The sequence below is a fragment of the Podarcis tiliguerta genome, assembly GCF_965153285.1.
Source record: "Podarcis tiliguerta genome assembly, chromosome: 1".
Classification (NCBI taxonomy): Eukaryota; Metazoa; Chordata; class Lepidosauria; order Squamata; family Lacertidae; genus Podarcis; species Podarcis tiliguerta.
In genome coordinates this window covers 129,785,790-129,807,726 of record NC_139534.1, presented here as the reverse complement: position 1 = coordinate 129,807,726, position 21,937 = coordinate 129,785,790, and the positions used below count along the sequence as shown (strand labels likewise).

Genomic DNA, 21,937 nt, shown 5'->3' with positions numbered 1-21,937 from the left:
GTTCTTGCATCTCTCTGGTTTGTGGGAAGCCCTACAGAAGAAAACAGAATCTGGCATTTTTAAACTTTAGGTTGCGTCAAAAGGTTTCCTGCAATGTCCTAGGACGCACCCGCAACAGCTGGCATTCTGGATGATGTCTTTAACATGGGCTGCCTTTTCAAATGTCTCTCTCCCATGAAGTTTGAACAAATATTGCACAAAATACTGCCCCTGCAAGCTTGCACCTTACTTTCCTGTTCACTTCTCTAGAAACCTATGGCTGTTCCCGTAACTGCTAGGAAACAGTGTGTATTAAAGTGATTGTCCTCCAAGCTTGCATGATTGCCTAATCTGACTTGCCCCCCAGTGATCTCCTATCCTGAAACAATTTACTGCTATGGAGGCTTTTTAAACACCAGCTGGTACCTGTCAAACCAGAAGTACCTCCTGTTCCATTTGAATTTCCCCCAGTCTAAAATCATCAAGGGCAATATTGATCTATTTGATGTAGTCAGCCGTATCTAAGGTAAGCTTAGGCAGCAGCCCTGGTTGATGTTAGCTTGGATGGGCTGCTTGTTTAGCACCTTTGGAAGCCTCTGTAGAAGTGGAGATGCTTTTTTTTGTTTCAGCCTCAGAGATACCTACATATGCAGGTCGTACTGTATATCCACCTGGTCCATTGCTGTCTACTCTGACTGGCAGTGGATCTCGAGGGTCTCAAGAGTTCTTTCCCATAAACTGCTACCTGACCTTCAAAAAAAAGCAAAAGCAAAAGCCAACCCAATAAAAAAAAACCCCAGGAGATATCAGAGCTGAGGAGCCGTTATCTCTATCCCATGTTTATGGAAAAGGTAAAGGGACCCCTGACCCTTAGGTCGAGTCATGACTGACTCTGGGGTTGCGACGCTCATCTCGCTTTATTGGCCGAAGGAGCCAGCGTACAGCTTCTGGGTCATGTAGCCAGCATGACTAAGCCGCTTCTGGCGAACCAGAGCAGCGCACGGAAACGCAGTTTACCTTCCCGCCGGAGTGATACCTATTTATCTACTTGCACTTTGACGTGCTTTCGAACTGCTAGGCTGGCAGGAGCAGGGACCGAGCAACGGGAGCTCACCCCGTCGCGGGGATTCGAATCGCCGACCTTCTGATCAGCAAGCTCTAGGCTCTGTGGTTTAACCCACAGCGCCACCCGCGTCCCTTGTTTATGGGATACCTATATTGTTTATGGGATACCTGTATATTATAAAGAGATTCACACCTCTCTGCAGTTTCTCCTACACCCACACCCTAGTACCTTATACAGTGGTACCTTGGGTTACATACGCTTCAGGTTACAGACTCCACTAACCCAGAAATAGTGCTTCAGGTTAAGAACTTTGCTTCAGGATGAGAACAGAAATCGTGTTCCGGCGGCGCGGTGGCAGCAGGAGGCCTCATTAGCTAAAGTGGTGCTTCAGGTTAAGAACAGTTTCAGGTTAAGTACAGACCTCCGGAACGAATTAAGTACTTAACCTGAGGTACCACTGTATGTAAAAAAAAAGGACCACAAAGCAAGCTTTGAATTAAAGCCGACATATTTTGAGAGAGGCAATGGCGGTTTGGTGACAGCATCAGTATCTTATACACAAATTTAATGTTTCTCTCTTAGAAGAAGTTGCGGAAAACAAATGCTACGAGCACATCATGGGCAAAAACCTCGTTTGCTGTCTTAAAAGCACACGTACTAAAAGGAGCTAATATGGCTGCCTGCTGTATAAAGATCATGTAAAATATCAGTCACAACACAGAAAGTAATAGGTACTCTTTTTTACGTGAACATACTGCTATGGACACTGCATGCCATTAAAGCTATGACAGGCACAATTTCAGATCCTTCAGCAAATACTAAAGCGAGAGATGCAGGATCAAGTGAACATAATCTACCCAAGCATGTGACACTCATCGCCAATAGATAATGATGGTTTTGAATATGCCAAATGAGATGGATCCCTATTTTTAAAACTGCACAGCTGTCAGTATAAGAACTTGCAGCTTCTTGCTATCCTGATGCACTGAATTCATTTTAAAATCAAATGTCATAGCTGTACAACACAATCAGAAAATGTTTTACAGGATCTTGAAAACTTGGAATATGAGGTAAGGACTGGCTGAAATTTCTTTATTTCCATTCTACCCCTATGGACTTAGGTTGGCAATGCTCATGGCTGTCTTCCTTGGACCTATAATAGGTATCAAACCAGCCTGTTTGTGAATAAAAAGCAGCTCTGTTGTGCTCTTGAAGTCCTTTGTTCCAAGGAGCATGAACTTCTCAGCAGCTCTTGAGGCAGAGTTGACTTCCACCAGCAATGGGCATAAGATGCTCAACAGAAGGAGTGACCAGTTTCAGTCTGGTGTGATTGACTTCCCCTCTAAAGATCCAAAGTGTTTTGCTTTACAAACCAAGACTCCATACTTGGAATCTCTTATAGAGTAAAAGCCTAGCTTGTCCCTGCTCCTGCCTAAGAACAGAGGCAGTATTTTCCAGGATCAGGCCAGAAGTCTGGCTTTGCAAGAATCCATTAGAAACTGACCTGCTGCCCCCTGAAGGACATTGGTCTAGCTTCTAATCACCTTTGCTCTAAAAGCAGCCCTGCTGTTTAGCAGAAGATGTCTTTTTTCAAGCTATTGCTTTACCTTTAAAACTGGAACAGTATTACCTAGCAGCGGCTGGCTAAAGTCAGCAGTTCCAAAGCACTTTGAAAAAGCCAAAGCAGTAGAAGAAAATAAAGTTTTATCCGTCTTTGAAGTTTTTATTGTATTGCACTAAGGAACAGCAGGGATATTCACCCAAACTCGTTGAACAAGTGTCTCAAATTGTATGCAATTCTACCTGCAGACTCACAAACTATTTTTATTACCACGCTTGACCCAGGTTGTATGGTAATTTGAGACCGCTACACAAGGTATTTTTTTTTATAGGGTGGTTTTAATATATACTCTTCACCAGTAATTCCCTCTTCCCCTACCATATCCACTTAGTGTAGAAAATTAAAGCAAGGGGCATTCAATGTTTGCCATAAATATGGGAAGTTTGAGCCATGCACATTATAGGGAGGTAATATCCAAACGGTAAAAAATAGAACTACAATTCTTCCTGCAGTTGTTGTCATGTATTCATCTATAAGACACACAGAGGTTACCTAAGAGATAACATACAGAAAAGCATTCAGTCTTTCAGGAGCACTTGGTACCTACAGGTGACAGCTAGATGGCAGTCCACAACCCAAATGATCCACTACGAAGTCAATTGAACAAAAACAAAATTCTATTATACTAAGGACAGCAATTAATACTATTATAATCGAGGGGATGGGCTGTTCCTTATGGAGTGCAGGGTCAAAACTGTCCAAAGCCAGAGGTAACCGCTTTACATTAATTTATATGTGATTTCCATCACTTTAAACATCCCAGTAAAATTTAGAAAATGAAACCATCTTTCCATGAGTATTAAAGTATGGGCACAATTTAAAGGGGCAGGAGAAGAAGATGTAGAAGTCGTCTTTCCCCCCCACCGGTTGCAACTGTGATCGTCAGATTCCACTGCTAAATCTTGATACTAGATTCTTCTTTGAAAACAATCCTTTCGTCTTGTGGCTTTTCTGCATGCACTTCGCTGGAACCAAGTCTGCTGGGTGCCACCTTTTAAGAGCTCACCAAGACATAAATCATGCTGTTGGAAGAAGGATAAACAGAATAACATATACATATCTTTTAAATTTAGCGGAAATATTTCTGCTTTGTTGCATTCTAGGAGTACCTTCTGTGTTCAGCCTTTACCACTGAGCTCATTATGTACCACCATAAACCAGAGCCAGATACTCACTGGTGCAACCACAAGGGAAGTAGATATCTGCACACAGTTGTTACTGCCGCTGGCACTCACTCTTATTATAAACGGAGTGCTTGCAGTGGTTATTTATTGCCTGGGGCCCTCAACACAGAAACATGCATCTCCCCCAGCAAAAGCACCACAGACGTTCACAACCTGGCGCCTCCGGTTGGCAAACCTGTCTCTTTTGCCGAGGCCTAGCACAGTTCTAAGAGACAAACTCAAGTGGCAGTAGCAAAAACATGTTTTTCTGGCAATTTAAGCAACAGTTGTGCACAACTTTACTTTGCTTACATTTTAAAGCAACAAACTATCTGAAGAGCATGGCACTTTTTTTTAAGAGAGAAGTTTTGTACAAATTCCACGTCAGATAGCATCTTCAGAAACTGCATCTAAATGGTAGGGATTTGCTTTCTAGTTAAGAGCTGCTTTCCTTTTCAGGATCTAGTGGCAAGGCCCTGTTCCAGGCCTCAGCTTATCAAGAGGCATCTCTCATGCAGTCTCTGGGCAAGGCCTTCTCAGTCACACTAATCCAATTATGGAGCTCCACCCGCCCCCTGCTGAAAAGGAGGCAGGTCATGAGATGGATTCTGGATAACCTTGAGACACGTATGAGATGCCTGGGCTTTTAGTGATTTTTAAAAACCCAACTATTGATACTTAATAAGAAATTCTGTATAATGCCGATCTTACTTCCCTAAACCGTCAACCGTCTCGAGTTGCTGGAAAGACAGTATGAAAAGTTCTGCAACAAAGAAAAATGAAATTTGTGACTTACCCATATAGGTAGTAAAAAAAAGATAGAAGGTAAAATGCTAGTTTGCACCATCCTTCCTTCTGGCAATATGCTAAAATATCTGCGTTCATGATGGTTGTAGGATCATAGAGTCCTGGGCCGCTCATTACAGGCCTGCTCATATACCTGGAAAAACGAATTTGCATTTTTAAAAGGTACAAGGAAAGAAATTTTGGTATTCAGACATTCAGCAATGAGAAGAAATAAAAATGCAGCTGCATTCATGGAATTGGAAGATCTCTCTTCACCTCCTTCCGCCTTCCACTTATCAAAATGTATTGATTTGTTAGACTTGCATTCCACCTTTCCTCCAGTATGGAGCCCAAGGCAGCCTAGAAGAAGCCTAAGCCTAAAGGAATTGCACCAGTTTAGTGAAGTGGATGACAAAATCCTACCTAACCAAAACATTCCCTGTGATCCACTGCAACGCTGACATATCTAGATCGCACTGAAGGAGGTGGTGCCAGACATTTCAGCTTCAACAACTAGCTACTGACCTGATTCCTCTGATCTTGTTTTTGTTATTGGTTTCACAGTGAAACATAAAATGTCCCTTGCAATGATTTCATGAAGCAAGGTGTTTGGGGCCAAAAAAAGCAGGATACTAACAGTATATACAGTGGTACCTCGAGATGTGAACGGGATCCGTTCTGGAGCCCCGTTCACATCCAGAAGCAAACAGAACTAGCGACGGCACGTCTGCGCATGCGTGCGCTGCTTTTCACCGCTTCTGCGCATGATGTCATTTTGAGCATCTGCGCATGCGCGAGCGGCGAAACCCAGAAGTAACGCGCTCCGTTACTTCCAGGTTGCCGCAGAGCGCAACTCGAACGTGCTCAACATGAAGCATATTCAACCCAAGGTATGACTGTACACTGCATTCATCCGCAACAGCTAAGTACAACATACCTATGATTACTAGATAGTAGGGATCTCCATCCTACTCTGCATCTAACTGCCTACTGTTGCAGACAGAGCACTGGACTAGACAAATTCTTGGACAGCACTTTACCCATTTATATAGGCGAAAGCAGGCTCAAGGCAGAACTACAAAGTTTATCTTCTTAAGTTAAGGCCTTACCCATGTGCTTTAAGTATCAGAAAAATGAATCTCCCTCTACTTTGCAAACGGAAGTCATGGAAATAGCAGAGAACCATGTAGGACACTGAAGATTTAATTTAGATCCAAGCTTGCCTCTTTTTCTGATTTCCTCTCTCCCAACAATAAGAAGTGGAAACTTGTTTTGCTTTAGATTAAGGCCAAGACTTCCAGAGCCCAATCGATGTGCAACATACACACTGAACAGCTTCGGCTGTTGTATTATTCATTCTTCGACAATCCTACGTGAAAAAGGCTTCAGCTGCATCGTTAACCCAATTCCTCCGCAGGCTTAATTTCCACAGGAAGTCTACATCAAACCGTACAGTAAGAAGTGCGTTTCCATGAATAAATTGAAACTGAACCATGCCCAGCATTACCTCCAAATATGGTAAGCCAACAACGGCATATTGAGACCCAGCGTGAGCCATTCTGTTGCACACAGAAACATAACACAGAAGAAAGCGTGGATGAGGTACTCCGGAAGCACAAGCTGCAAAGGAAGACACACAAGTCAAGGCACTTCTGCTTCCACATTTAGTATATTTTACTCGCGTTACGGTGACAGGGGGTGTACTGCGTCAAAAGAAAAAGTAAGGAGCAATAAGCAAAGCCAGCATTAGACAAGAGAAGCCAACATAATAGTTTCAATGTACTGTGTCATGAGTGTGTAAAACGTGCAAACAATACTTGGTACAATTTGCATAAAACTGGCCACTGCTCACATTGAATACCATTTATACAATCTGCGGTATGAGAATAAAAAAGGCAAGTTTGCACATTTTGGAGAGGGTCATCACTCAAACTGAGGACTCGTATATATCTTCAATTTTACAACTTACATCCCAGGGAAAGTTAGATTTTCCATAGGCAATGCCCATCTGTCTTCATATTAGACTGGCAGATGGCCTTACAGCAACCCTCCAAATGATTTCTGCTTACCTCTAGTGAGCTACATCCAAACCACAATTTACAGGTGGGATTTCAGCTACCTAACCAGGTGCCCTCCAACTGTTTGAGATAACTCCCATCAGCTCAATTGTCGGGAATGGTGGAAACTGTGCAAGTCTACACATACAGCAAAAGAGGAGGATGTTCGGTATTTCTTTTATATTTTATTTGGGGTGGACACAGAGATCTCAAGTCTTGCCCATTGCATTGTTTAATCAAGTAAGGTGGACACTCACTCAACTAAGTTTTATTTCCTTGAAATCCATCAATGAACTTCTCCCTTCAAAATCAATTTAGCAGATTTCAAAGCAATTCTGAACTCTGTTTGCTTTCTGCACTCTGTGGTTTTAGAAAATTTCACTTTCAGGTTCACTCAGTTACATCTACAAATTATCAGCACTAGAAACTTACATAAAATCCTGAGAATTTCTGTATTCAAACCAAGACTCAACAACTGCGCAATTCCTTGCTAACCTTCTATTGCTCCATTTCTACAAATTTCGGATGTCCCAAACTATTCAGGTGAAGCTGTGTACTACTGGTTGTCTAAATCCTGGAACTCTAAAATGCTGTGTATGTTATAAACCAAATGTTTTCTTTAAAAAGCATTTTTTCCCTTTACAAATAATTGTGCAGAGATAGGACCAATACTCTAACATAAACAATGTACACAAATATAAACAGCACAAATCCTGCTGTGCAGAAGGGAACAAACAGTGCCTAGAAACAACTTAACAGGAGCCCATTTCTTATGTTCTACGAAAAGCAATTTACATTTCTAATATATTCACTTCTTAACCATCATGCTTTCCAGTGAAAACCTACGAAGACAGTGTACCCTGTTTACATGGGAGCCTGTTATCATAGACAGCAGTTTGTAGCCAGGAAAAACTGGAAACCATCAACCACAGATGGTAACAGATACTGCTGTTGATCTGATATTCCTCACTCTGTCTGAACTTGAAGTCATTGTTGTATCCAGTATGAAAGGAGGAAGCACTGCAGTTAACACAGACTATTCAAATCTGCATGTCCCCAAATACAGGTTGAGATTCCAGCTGTGCGTCTGCTAAGCAATATGAGACCTAAACACGAAAGTTATTACAAGCATTCAGCCACAAAGCATTAAAAACTAGACCAGCTTGTGGCTAAAATTATTGTCAACATGCTGGCCATTTCCTAATCTTACACGTTATTCCTGCTTTTAAGAGTCCTGCACTTCCTTTAAACCTATTGCATCCCTATTCGGCAGTGGCGTAGCGTGGGGGGTGCAGGGGGGCCCGGCCGCACCGGGCGCAACATCTGGGGGGGGGCGCTCGCACTCGCAGCTCTCTGCCCCTACCTGGCTCACTCACTCTCACTGCAGTGCTGGCTGTGCGAATCCGATCCGAGCCGCCGGGTCGCTGCCCACTGTGGAGGGGAGGGTGCCAGGCGTGCGGTGCGGTGCAGAGAGAGAGCGAGGGACTATCTGGGGGAGGGACAGTGCAGCGGGGGGGGGCGCAAATTACTTGCCTTGCCCCGGGTTAGGGGGCGCAAATTACTTGCCTTGCCCCGGGTGCTGACAACCCACGCTACGCCACTGCTATTCGGAAGAAAGCATTTATAAGTACGCTCTTTAGTCACGAGAAAATCTGCAGACTCTCACCTGTATATTTAAAACATAGTTGTCCAACATGCATATGGTAGAATCTTTTTGATTAAAAGTCTGTGATAAGGGAATGCATACATGTAGTGAACATTTTCTCACCCTCCCATATCAAATGAGAGATGACCGAGCAGGGTAAACTGTTCCATGCGCAACCACTATCCAAGCTTGCGACATTCTCTCAATTCCACGTATCTGCTTTGTGGAAGCCGCTTCTAGCAGTTGTACCCATACAGCCCATAACCTGCTTCTAGCTGATCGGTTTACATTCAGCACTGACACCCACTGGCTCAAAGCTAGCAGGGCAATACTGAAAAATCATCTAGCTGGAGGTGTAAAACCCCATTGCCCTCCAGGGGCTGCTTGGCTTCAGCTCACATCAGGATCCCTGCCCAATGGCCATTCTGACTGGGGCTGATAGGAGATGGAGCCCAAACACATCTGGAGGACCAGAAATTCTCAATTTCGGCTCTCGCTGAATGTTGTTTCCCCCCAACTTTCTCAAGCACCCCTGATTAATGGAGTAGCTGAAGGCAAAAGGGAAACACTTTGAGTGAAGGCAGAGGTTAACACCTGAGAAGTTGTTTCATTTATTTTAGCTCTCCAATCTGCTAAGCAAGTACATGTACAGTTGAAATGCTACATATATAAAATGAGTGTCTGCCATCTTTTGCTCTCTATTTAAACAGTGCAACCTGTTCCAACAGCTAACAGCAGTGTCAGTAACATCTCCTGAGGCTGTGGCAACAATTTTTCCTAAATCACAAAATGTAGGGATTAAATCCTCCACCAGGAAGGGCCACCTCAAATTAGGAGTCCACAGACTGCAGGTTATCCAGCTCTGGTTTAAACTGAAAATCTTTTAAAGAACATGGACTACGCCTCTCACTAAGGTCTGGTGCAAATGTAACAGCAGCTACCTACAAACCCTGGGCTGTATCCGATGCAAGCCCAACTGAGAGGACACCCACTGAGCTTAATAGACATAAATTAGTCTTGTCTTAATTTCAGTGGGTTTACTCTGAGGAGTACTGGCACTGGACACAACCCCATGTATAAAAAAATATATCAAGGGGCCAGACTTGGAATAGCACACTCCTGTATTCCAGTCCCCCGACTCCCCAACATGAATTCCCATAATTATGGTTTTGTGATCTGCACCAACACTAAAACAGGGTTCACATCAGAACCAGAGTTTGAAGCCATGTTTTGAATTAGATTTGCAAACTCTGGTTGAGAGGAAACCTGGCATTTTCCTCGTTAAACAACAAGTGTCAAATCTATTGGATTCTTGCCTGCCTGGCTTAGTTATAGAAGAATTTAAGCATGTAACAGTTTTCCCCATCTCTTATTAAGCAAGCCAACTCACAACGCACAAAGTCCATGAAGTTATTACAACCCCTGAATAGACAAAAGACAGGCAAATGAGCAAGCACACCGAACAAAAAGAAGTCAACAGAAATAATACAGATGTTCCTAACAAAATGAAAAGTAGAGAGTGGCATTAAAACATTAAACTAAAAAGCAGTACACACCTTTAATGCAATTTTGACTCTCTTAATCTTTTTAACCTTTTCAACTGTCTTTGTACCGAAAATGTAAAAAGCAGATTGAAAGAATGTTAGTATGACAGCTGACAAGATCACCAGCAGACAAGCAAGTCAGAACTTCAAGCTTAGAGGAAAAGAGAAAGAAATCTCCCAAGAAATCTTAGATCTATTACATATTATCAAGTAACATTTTACTAATGCATCGTAAGTCAATATTAATTACAAAAAACCTGGCTAAGAATGAATGCAAAGAGATCTCTCTCACGTAAACTTACAGGGTTGAGTGTATTACACTGGTCTATGGGATTCTTGTAGTCAGTCTTCAGCTCATCAAAAGCTATAATCTAAAATAAAATTAGAACAGTTGGACAGTAGGGTGAGAACAGCTCAAAAGGAATGTGTAGCCCTGTTCAAAAGCACCACGCCCTGAAGTGACAAAATCCTAGTTTCAAATTCAGAGGAAACCCTCCCAAGGGTTAGATCCCAGCCAGCTACGTCTCTTAAAATGTACGGAACAGCTAGGCAGAGTCTGGACACAATGTTAATGAACTCAAAAGACATTTCCTGTCGCCACAAAAAGACTCCCTGACCTGCGCAAGACAGCTCATTTGACAGGTTTCTTCATCTGGTTTCTGGGGCTAAAGAGGAAAGGGAAAGCACAAGCTCTCCTTTAACTTGGAAGCAGGCAACACTCCTCGACACAATTAGCTAGTCCAGTGAAATATGATAATGACATCTATTCTATAGGTGAAAGATTGCTAAAAACAGTACGGCTATTTCGTAGCACTCTCATGACCCAGCCACATGGACACATTTTATCCTGATGCTACTTAGTTAACGCTTCCCAGTTCTGCACAGTGTAACCCCAGCCAAACATTTGCCGAAGGGAAGCAGATTTTGCAGTCGTGTCAAGTTAAGAAGTTGGTAGTAACTGGAAGAAGGGAGGGGAGAGGAGGTCTGGGAGGAAAGTGCCCTTTGTTCTATCGGGCTCCAACCCCCTGAGCAAGCTCACTTCTGATGGGCAACAAAAATGCTCTCCATCTCCCTTTTGCTAAAACCTGGGCAAAGTCACATTAATTCACCCCAGGGCTGGAGTATTAGGAGAGAAATACAACAGCAAAGTGCCACAAGATTCTGGTTTGGCAACTCCTGGTTGACCCAAATACATTGAACTCACCACTTCAGTGCCCCACAACAACTTCTTCCTTTACCACCTGCGAACAAGTCCTATTCCCCCCCCCCATATGCATCCATCTCTGGCACACTCCCCCCCACCCAGAACCCCCCTGAAATCACTTCATAAGTTCATGCAATCCCCCACGCACCCCACTTTCCCCCCTCTTATCTCCTCACCCCCAAATACATATCACTTATAAGTCCACTTGTCTTCTCCCTCCTGGGGAGGAGCACCTATCCCCCCCCCCACACACACACAGCTCTCACCTGCTAAGCCCCACGGATTGCCTATGCAATGCCATGGGTCAACCACTAATGCAAACACCCGGAATGCCCTTCCCACTTCACCCCCAAACCCAAGCTGCGTCTCCCCCCCCCCCCGTCTCCCTCACCCCATGGATTGTAGACCTGTTTATTTGCTCATCCTGAACCGCAACACACAGCACCCTCCCTTTATGAGGAGCCCCCCTAACCCCATGCAACCACCCCAGCCGCCCATTCCCCATGGCTGCCCCCTAACACAGCCCCTCCCTCCCCTCATGAGCCCCTTCGACCCATGGACCCCCTCTCATCCAAACACCCCCAGCTCCCCTTTCCCCCATGGCTGCCCCCTAACACAGCCCCCTCTCACCCCACGGACACCCCTAACCTTCACAGCCCCATTTCACTGCCCGCATGAGGAGTCACCCTCACTCCATGGACCCCTCATGCAGAAAAACCCCAGCCCCCTTTCCCCCCCATACAGCCCCCTAATGAGGAGCTCCCCACGGACCTCTCCCCAACTTCCCTAGCCTCCACAGCCCCATTTCCCTGCCCCCTCGACCCACAGAAACCCCATGCAAACACCCCCATGGCTGCCCCCTAACATATCCCCTCCCTCCCCTCATGAGGAGACCCCCCTCTCTCCCCACAGACCCCCCTAACCTTCACAGCCCCATTTCCCAACCCGCATGAGGAGTCCCCCTCACCCCATGGACCCCTCATGCAAAAGACCCCAGCCCCCTTTCCCCCCATGGCTGCCCCCTAATACAGCCCCCTCATGAGGAGCCCCCCTCTCTCTCCCCACGGACCCCTCCCTGACTTCCCTAACCTCCACAGCCCCATTTCTCTGCCCCCCTCGACCCACAGACCTCCCCATGCAAACACCCCCCCTGGCTGCCCCAACACAGCCCCCCTCTCTCCCTACGGACCCCCCTAACCTCCACAGCCCCATTTCCCTGCCCCCTAGAACCATAGACCCCCATGCAACCACCCCAGTCTCCCATTCCCCATGGCTGCCCTCTAACACAGCCCCCTCCCTTCCCTCATGAGCCCCCTCATCCCATGGACCCCTCATGGAAAGAACCCCAGCCCCCTTCCCCCCATGGCTGCCCCCTAACACAGCCCCCCCTCTCCCCCACCTCCACAGCCCCATTTCCCAACCCGCATGAGGAGTCCCCCTCACCCCATGGACCCCTCATGCAGAAAACCCCAGGCCCCTTTTCCCCCGTGGCTGCCCCCTAATACAGCCCCCTCATGAGGAGCCCCCCTCTCTCCCCACGGACCCCTCCCCGACTTCCCTAACCTCCGCAGCCCCATTTCCCTGCCCCCCTCGACCCATAGACCTCCCCATGCAAACACCCCCCTGGCTGCCCCAACACAGCCCCCCTCTCTCCCCACGGACCCCCCTAACCTCCACAGCCCCATTTCCCTGCCCCCCTCGACCCATAGAGCCCCTATGCAACCACCCCAGCCCCCCATTCCCCATGGCTGCCCCCTAACACAGCCCTCTGCCTCCCCTCATGAGCCCCCTCATCCCATGGACCCCCTCTCATCCAAACACCCCCAGCTCCCCTTTCCCCCATGGCTGCCCCCTAACACAGCCCCCTCTCACCCCACGGACACCCCTAACCTAACCTTCACAGCCCCATTTCCCTGCCCGCATGAGGAGTCCCCCTCACTCCACGGACCCCTCATGCAGAAAAACCCCAGCCCCCTTTTTCCCCCAACACAGCCCCCTAATGAGGAGCTCCCCACGGACCCCTCCCCAACTTCCCTAACCTCCACAGCCCCATTTCCCTGCCCCCTCGACCCATAGACCCCCCATGGCTGCCCCCTAACACAGCCCCTCCCTCCCCTCATGAGGAGACCCCCCTCTCTCCCCACAGACCCCCCTAACCTTCACAGCCCCATTTCCCTGCCTGCATGAGGAGTCCCCCTCACCCCATGGACCCCTCATGCAGAAAAACCCCAGCCCCCTTTTTCCCCATGGCTGCCCCCTAATACAGCCCCCTCATGAGGAGCCCCCCTCTCTCCCCACGGACCCCTCCCCGACTTCCCTAACCTCCACAGCCCCATTTCCCTGCCCCCTCGACCCATAGACACCCCATGCAAACACCCCCCCTGGCTGCCCCAACACAGCCCCCCTCTCTCCCTACGGACCCCCCTAACCTTCACAGCCCCATTTCCCTGCCCCCTAGAACCATAGACCCCCATGCAACCACCCCAGCCTCCCATTCCCCATGGCTGCCCTCTAACACAGCCCCCTCCCTCCCCTCATGAGCCCCTTCGACCCATGGACCCCTCATGGAAAGAACCCCAGCCCCCTTTCCCCCCATGGCTGCCCCCTCACACAGCCCCCTCTCCCCACGGACCTCCACAGCCCCATTTCCCTACCCGCATGAGGAGTCCCCCTCACCCCATGGACCCCTCATGCCCCTTCTCCCCCCACCTTCACAACCCCATTTCCCTGCCCCCTAGAACCATAAACCCCCATGCAACCACCCCAGCCTCCCATTCCCCATGGCTGCCCTCTAACACAGCCCCCTCCCTTCCCTCATGAGCCCTCTCATCCCATGGACCCCTCATGGAAAGAACCCCAGCCCCCTTTCCCCCATGGCTGCCCCCTCACACAGCCCCCTCATGAGGAGACCCCCCTCTCTCCCCACAGACCCCCCCTAAACTTCACATCCCCATTTCCCAACCTGCATGAGGAGTCCCCCCCACCCCATGGACCCCTCATGCAGAAAAACCCCAGCCCCCTTTCCCCCCCATGGCTGCCCCCTCACACAGCCCCCCCTCTCCCCACGGACCTCCACAGCCCCATTTCCCTACCCGCATGAGGAGTCCCCCCCCCACCCCATGGACCCCTCAGGCAGAAAAACCCCAGCCCCCTTTCCCCCCATGGCTGCCCCCTCACACAGCCCCCCCTCTCCCCACGGACCTCCACAGCCCCATTTCCCTACCCGCATGAGGAGTCCCCCCCACCCCATGGACCCCTCAGGCATAAAAACCCCAGCCCCCTTTTCCCCCATGGCTGCCCCCTAACACAGCCCCCTCTCCCCCCCCCCCCGTCCACTCACATGCCAGATGGCGAAGAAGATGAGCGCGGCGGTGAGGAGCAGCGCCAGCATGTAGCAGAAGGCGGCGAACGTGAAGGCCATGGCGGCGGCGGCGGCGGCGGAAGACGAGGCCCCGGCCGAGCGGCGCGCGGGGGATGCCGGGCCGGATCATTCAGGGCGGCCGCCAAGAGCCCGGGCAGCGGCGGCGAGGCCGAGAGGGGAGCGCCACTGCGCACGCGCGGGCCACGGTGACGGCGACGGGGACGGGGAGGTAGCACCGCCCCGCCCCTCCCTCGAGGGCGCCCCGCAGCGGCCCCTCGCGGCCGGCGACGGAACTGCAGCGCCGCCCGGACACGCTTTTGTTCTCCTGTCCCCGTTTCTCACGACCAGGGCCGGATTGAGGTTCAATGCGGCCCTAAGCTACTGGAATTAACCCCCCTTTTATGTCCAGCTGTCCTATGTCAACAACAAATTGTCGCTGATTTTTGTGTTGAATATATGCTATATGGTAACTTATGGACCTAATAGGTATCTCAAGCCATTTGCACATGCAGAATATAGGCACCCTATACGTATATTGTTGTTGCTGTTTCGTCCTTTAGTCGTGTCCGACTCTTCGTGACCCCCTGGACCAGAGCACGCCAGGCACTCCTGTCTTCCACTGCCTCCCGCAGTTTGGTCAAACTCATGCTGGTAGCTTCAAGAACACTGTCCAACCATCTCGTCCTCTGTCGTCCCCTTCTCCTTGTGCCCTCCATCTTTCCCAACATCAGGGTCTTTTCCAGGGAGTCTTCTCTTCTCGTGAGGTGGCCAAAGTATTGAATCCTCAGCTTCAGGATCTGTCCTTCCAGTGAGCACTCAGGGCTGATTTCCTTCAGAATGGAGAGGTTGGATCTTCTTGCAGTCCATGGGACTCTCAAGAGTCTCCTCCAGCACCAGAATTCAAAAGCATCAATTCTTCGGCGATCAGCCTTCTTGATGGTCCAGCTCTCACTTCCATACATCACTACTGGGAAAACCATAGCTTTAACTATACGGACCTTTGTTGGCAAGGTGATGTCTCTGCTTTTTAAGAAGCTGTCTCGGTTTGTCATTGCTTTTCGCCCAAGAAGCAGGCGTCTTTTAATTTCGCGGCTGCTGTCACCATCTGCAGTGATCATGCCAAGAAAGCAAAATCTCTCACTGCCTCCATTTCTTCCCCTTCTGTTTGCCAGGAGGTGATGGACCCAGTGGCCATGATCTTCGTTTTTTTGAGCAAACCAGTGATCTTTGAGGGAGCAGGCTAGCAGGCGGGGGCCATGACTTACATCATAGGATCCTACACAACACAAAACACTGTTACTATATGTAGGTTTCATTTTGTTTTTTAGCTTATATTTTAGAAATGTACATCCAGGGGTTTTCCCCCCTATTGCATGGCAACATGGGCAGATGGCTTGAGATGCCTATTGCATATATTCAACACCATTTACCATATTGCATATATTCAACACAAAAAACAGCAACAATTTGATGTTGTTGTTGACATAGGACAGCTGGACATATCAAGGGCCTCATTATCTTCAGTAGCTTAAAAGATAAAAGGACCCCTGACCATTAGGTCCAGTTGTGGCCGACTCTGGGGTTGTGGCGCTCATCTCGCTTTACTGGCTGAGGGAGCCGGTGTACAGCTTCCGGGTCATGTGGCCAGCATGACTAAGCCGCTTCTGGCGAACCAGAGCAGCGCACGGAAACGCTGTTTACCTTCCCGCTGGATCGGTACCTATTTATCTACTTGCACTTTGACATGCTTTCGAACTGCTAGGTTGGCAGGAGCAGGGACCGAGCAACGGGAGCTCACCCCATCGCAGGGATTCGAACCGCCGACCTTCTGATCAGCAAGTCCTAGGCTCTGTGGTTGAACCCACAGCGCCACTCACGTCCTCCTCAAACCTAAATCCAGTTCTGGGTCCAGCATCCTGTTCTTACAGGAGCTGATCAGATGCTTGCAGGAGCAAGGCAGGAGCACTCCCTGCTCTGCCTTTTTCACTCCCCCAGCACACAGGGACGACTTCCCCCTTCCCAGTGTGATTCCCAAGCTTACTTTCCTGGGAAAGTGACAGCCAATTTGGACTTCACCTAGAATTCTCTAAAGAAAGGACCCAAAGTCTTGACTGCCGCCAGTCAAACTGAGCCCTGAATCAAAGGACTTGCAGATGCCAGGGGAGAAATCAGATGCCAGCCTGAGTCACAGCGGAGACGGCCTCATCCTGGAATCTTAGTCTAGGTCTTGTAAAGTGAGAACAGGATGCTTCTGAGCATGCACAGACTTCCATTTTCCATCTCAGTGAGTTACTAGTGTGCCCCACATGCCGTCTCTCCCCATTCCATACCATCACTCGAGGCCCCAAACCATCTTCTTCTTCCGCAGGTCCAGAAGGTGGTGATGAGGGAATGAGCCACAGGATGCTGCCTTATACAGAGTCAGACCCTCTGCCACAGAGCTATGGCCTCCTCTGCAATAGCCCATTTAAGGAATGTTCTCCCCAAGGAGACCTGACTGGCACCAGCCCTTGCCCTCATTTCAGCACCAATGATATGATTAAATTTTATTTTTGATAACATTCATGTGTATTTTTATTGACTTTGTTTTATGTTGGTTGTAAATCACTTTGGGACTTCCATCTTTTTCTAAGAGGGGAGCAATGTATAAATTGAATAACCCCTGTGGGAGAGGAACCCCGCCCCTTTTATGTACAAACCCTAAAAAAATATGCTATGCAATATCCCTAGTATATGAACTCAAAAGCCTGCCCTAAACAGGCTTTCGAAAACTAGCACAACCGCATTGCAAGTAGCCAGTTTGCACACCACACTTCGTTTGCAACATGCCAGTAGTTCGATGCTGTCTATTGATCTGCATCACATGCGAGAGCCAACTTTAATGTTTCTAGGTCGAAACGTTTTCTGAGCAGGGTGGGAAACAAGGCAAACTGGGGATCAGTGAACGGGAGGCGGAGGAAGCAATGGAAAACAGCAATTTTAAGTAGGATTCCACAGATTCAAACCCAGGTCGAGAATTCCACTTAGCCTTAACTAGGCTCTGGAGGGTAGGCCTCGAACCAATAGCTTCAAGTTACAAGGAGATTCCGATTAAACATCAGGAAGAACTTTCTGATGGTAAGAGCTGTTTTGACAGTCTGGGGTGGCAGACTCTCTTTCCTTGGAGGTTTTGTAGGCAGAACTTTGATGGCCACCTGTCAGGGATGATCTAATAATAATAATAAAAAATAATAATAATAATAATTTATTATTTATACCCTGCCCATCTGGCTGGGCTTCCCCAGCCACTCTGGATGGCTTTCAACAAAATATTAAAATACGGTAATGCATCAAACATTAAAAGCTTCCCTAAACAGGGCCGCCTTCAGATGTCTTCTAAAAGTCTGGTAGTTGTTGTTCTCTTTGACATCTGGTGGGAGGGTGTTCCACAGGGTGGGTGCCACCACTGAGAAGGCCCTCTGCCTGGTTCCCTGTAACCTCACTTGGTTCCCTGTAACTTCACTTCTTGCAGGGAGAGAACCGCCAGAAGGCCCTTGGCGCTGGACCTCAGTGTCAGGGCTGAACGATGGAGGTGGAGACGCTCCTTCAGGTATACAGTACCGTGGCCATTTAGGGCTTTAAAGGTCAGCACCAACACTTTGAATCGTGCTCGGAAATGTACTGGGAGCCAGTGTAGGTCTTTCAAGACCGGTGTTATATGGTCTCGGCGGCCGCTCCCAGTCACCAGTCTAGCTGCCACATTCTGGATTAGCTGTAGTTCCCGGGTCACCTTCAAAGGTAGCCCCATGTATCTAGTTGAGATTCCTGCATACCAGGGGGTTGGACTAGATGACCCTTGGGGTCCCTTCCAACTCTACAAGTCTATGATTCTATGGCTTATTATCATGGGGGGGGGGAACCCTCACACCTTTCAAACAATGGTTAAGGTTGCACTGGGAATGAATGGAAAGAAATTAATTTAAGGGAAATAAAAGGTGGGCAGGAGACTGCAATCCTCCACATTACTCCTGATCTTAGAAACGGGGGTTAAGATAAATTCTACAGCATCTCTCAGTTACTTCCCAAAACAACCCCGTTCCACAAAAAATGCAGATCCAAGGAGCTCTCAGCAGCACAACACATACCTCTTGAACCTTTCTCAGGTCATTGGAAGGTTATTTTTTTTTTCATTTCTTTTTACAGACGCTCTTCAGCTTTGAATTTCAGAAAACAGCCCAAGGTTTAAGGAAGAACTGGGGTTGTTGCCCCGTGAAAAAGTCACTGCAAACTACCGGTAAACCCAAGATTTGGTACCAGTAACAAGACGTACCATATTTTCTATGTATAACACGACCCCATGTATAACACGACCCCTATTTTGGGGGGCTCCAAATAAAGAAATCCCCAATATGTACTATCCGTGTGTAAGATGACCCCCCAATTTTAAACTTGAAAAAAAAAAAAAGTCTTATACATGGAAAAATATGGTACTTCTTGCTATGTGGCAAAAAAACCAAAGGGGTGTCTGTGGAAGGAATTTGACAAAGGATTATCAGAGAATGGATTCTCCAGTTAAGCACAGGACAAATGCCCAGCCTTTCTTGCACAGAGGACTCATGAGAGATGTCCAGTCCAAGGCAGGAAATCTAAATGGTAGATTAAAATGAGCAGTTTGTTGTTGTTTAGTCGTGTCCGACTCTTCGTGACCCCCTGGACCAGAGCACGCCAGGCCCTCCTGTCTTCCACTGCCTCCCGCAGTTTGGTCAAACTCATGCTGGTAGCTTCGAGAACACTGTCCCACCATCTCGTCCTCTGTCGTCCCCTTCTTCTTGTGCCCTCCATCTTTCCCAACATCAGGGTCTTTTCCAGGGAGTCTTCTCTTCTCATGAGGTGGCCAAAGTATTGGAGCCTCAGCTTCAGGATCTGTCCTTCCAGTGAGCACTCAGGGCTGATTTCCTTAAGAATGGATGCGTTTGATCTTCTTGTAGTCCATGGGACCCTCAAGAGTCTCCTCCAGCACCATAATTCAAAAGCATCAATTCTTCGGCGATCAGCCTTCTTTATGGTCCAGCTTTCACTTCCATACATCACTACTGGGAAAAACATAGCTTTAACTATACGGACCTTTGTTGGCAAGGTGATGTCTCTACTTTTTAAGATAAACGAGCAGTTAGGACATGGATTGTGGAGACCCAAGACGATCAGAGGCCGACTGCCTCACCAGGCCAAAAAGCAGAATCCACTTGAAAATGGCCAGTGTAGCTCCAAGTTTCTGGTACTAAATGTGCTTGTGTGAAGCCCCCAACTGCGGTCTGCTGGGGACGCCTCTTTTGCAAATTCCCTCAAGCGGAAGACCCACACGAGAGCCCCACTGACCCACCAATAATTTTGCAGAGGACTTTTGCATTCTGCAAATACAAGCTTATCCATCCTTTGTGTTGGCTTCACGTCATCAAATAAAGAACACACTCCTTCAGAGCATACAAGATTTATTTCAGGTATTTACAGCCTGCATTTCAATTTGAGAATGAGAACTTCCATGGCACATTTTGTTTTTTCCCCATGGAAACTTCTCTTTATTATTTATTTGCATTTATACCACGCTCTTCCACCAGGGGAACTCAGGGCAGCTTTAGGCAATGCTTCCTCAATAAATCTTTTCCAAGTTTATAAATCGAAATACTATTAAAAAGTGTAATTTTTGCAGACTCGGTTAATCTCTAGCAAAGAGGAATCCTAAACTACTACCGTATTAAAAAGGGCACGCTGTCAATAGAAAGGTTAATTTATTTACTTCGTTAGAAAAATTATAGTTTTCTTATGGGAATGTCGGCTGTTTTTCCCGCCCCGCCCCAATTGTGTGTTTGTGTGTTGGTCTTTCTTAACACGGTTGATAATAGGTATGCAAAAACTAAAAATCCAAGGCTGGAATAATTATTCCAAATTGAACAAAGTTAGACGATTGTCATTTAAGTCTAAAAGTAAAAAAAAAAGAAGGAAAGAAAGAAAGATGCTCAGCACAACAATTTAGAATAATGCCACTTACAAAAAGGTCTCTTAAACGTTAAGAGAAAGGAAAATACCAAGCTTTGTTTTTATCACCAGTGTCAACTGCTCTCAAGTGTTTTGACAGCTCAGGTGTATCATCAGGTGCTGCACAAACTCAAAAACTTGTAGGATTAGGCAGCCCAGAAGGGGCTCAAACCCAACAGCAACTTAACTGCCTGATTATCTTGCCAAGCTGGGCAAGGTTCCAGGAAGGTGCAAGAGGAGGACAGCTCCTCCATTCTCCAAGGCAGGGGCAAGCAGTTTTATGGCCCGTGAGCTAAATCCAGGAGGATTGAGTTTCCTGCTGCCCCAGGAAACAGAGGAGATTGCTGCCTGGCAACCCCCGACCCAGATCCATCTACTCATGGCCCTGCCTGGTTTTAAGCAACGCTAGGCAAAAGAGCTTCCTGTCGTCTCAATCCAAAGGTGAAAAGCCAGTTTGCATCCAGAAGTCAATGAGAGATTTCACATTTTTGTGTCACCAAGAGAGATCTATAGATGCCCACTGCCACGCAGGAGAATGTTGCTCCAGAAATGATGCGAAGCACTTGCTGCGGAATGGAACAGAGATGGCAAACCTGTGGCCGTGCAGCTGTTGCCGGGACTCGGCCCCAGCCAATGTGGCCAACGGGCAGGGGATGATGGGAATTGTAGTCCAGGGGTGGGGAACCTCCAGTCTGCAGGGTGACACTGGCTGATGAGCTCATTTTCCCCAAACAGTCCCCAATTCACCCATCCGATGACATAGCTGGTGATGTCAGCTGACGGGCAAGGCTTTCTCCTTTAAGTGAGCAAGAGCAAAAAAAAGGTTAAAGGAACCTGTACTATGTAGATTCTTTCCCTCCTACCCACCCATTGCTTGCTTCAAAGGGAAGCACTTTAAGCTAGTCCCCAAGCGCAGACAGGGTAGCGGGGACAGCCTTAAAGCAGGCGCTGTTTTGCGTTCAGCAACACCTGCCCCCAGGTAGAGAGCTGGATCAGCTGGGAGGGAGGTGAGCCCATGCGGCAAAGTATATCCAGTCAGTGGCCTGAGAATGGTTGCTCATCCCAGAGCTTAAGAAGAGCAGGTCAAGGCTGTACAGAACAGACAGGGACAATCCCCCAACAGGCCAGGCCGATGTTCTCTGTTGCCATCCCCTCCTGCAGGCAGGGCGATTAAAAGTTCAAGCGCAGAGTCCTGCACCCAGGCAATTCAAGTTGTGTGCCGAGAAAGGTGGGCTGCTGTGACCTGCACACAACTGACTTAACCCTAGGGGGAAAGGAAGGAAATATGCAGGGCACCAAAACCCTGCCTCTCCCTCGTTCTGTTTTCAAAGAGGCAAGCCAGCACTGCCCCACATGCTTCTGACATGCTCGCCTTTGCAGCTGCAAGGAGCTAGGGGCATTCCTTCCCCAACGTGGTGCCCTCCAAGTGCTGTTGGGACTGCCACTCCCATCATGCCTGACCGCCGAGCTAGCCGGTTTTAGGCTTAAGGGGAGCAGTA

At 48.0% G+C, this 21,937-nt stretch overlaps 1 protein-coding gene across 2 annotated transcripts; it reads right to left on the bottom strand.

Moving 5' to 3' along the window:
• Positions 1–2,742: 2,742 nt before the first annotated feature.
• Positions 2,743–14,638, bottom strand: CNIH1 (cornichon family member 1). 2 transcript variants are annotated; one of them, XM_083440506.1, is made up of 6 exons: positions 14,406–14,604; positions 10,164–10,232; positions 9,874–9,921; positions 6,123–6,235; positions 4,626–4,769; positions 2,743–3,688 (listed from the first exon to the last, which is right to left on the bottom strand). In XM_083440506.1, the coding sequence occupies exons 1-6, from the start codon at positions 14,484–14,486 to the stop codon at positions 3,661–3,663; spliced, it is 483 nt and encodes a 160-aa protein (XP_083296632.1). In that variant the 5' UTR covers positions 14,487–14,604; the 3' UTR covers positions 2,743–3,660. The 2 variants fall into 2 exon arrangements, with proteins under 2 accessions (XP_083296632.1, XP_083296633.1); XM_083440507.1 differs by lacking the exon at positions 9,874–9,921 and having other exon boundaries at positions 14,406–14,638.
• Positions 14,639–21,937: the final 7,299 nt, after the last annotated feature.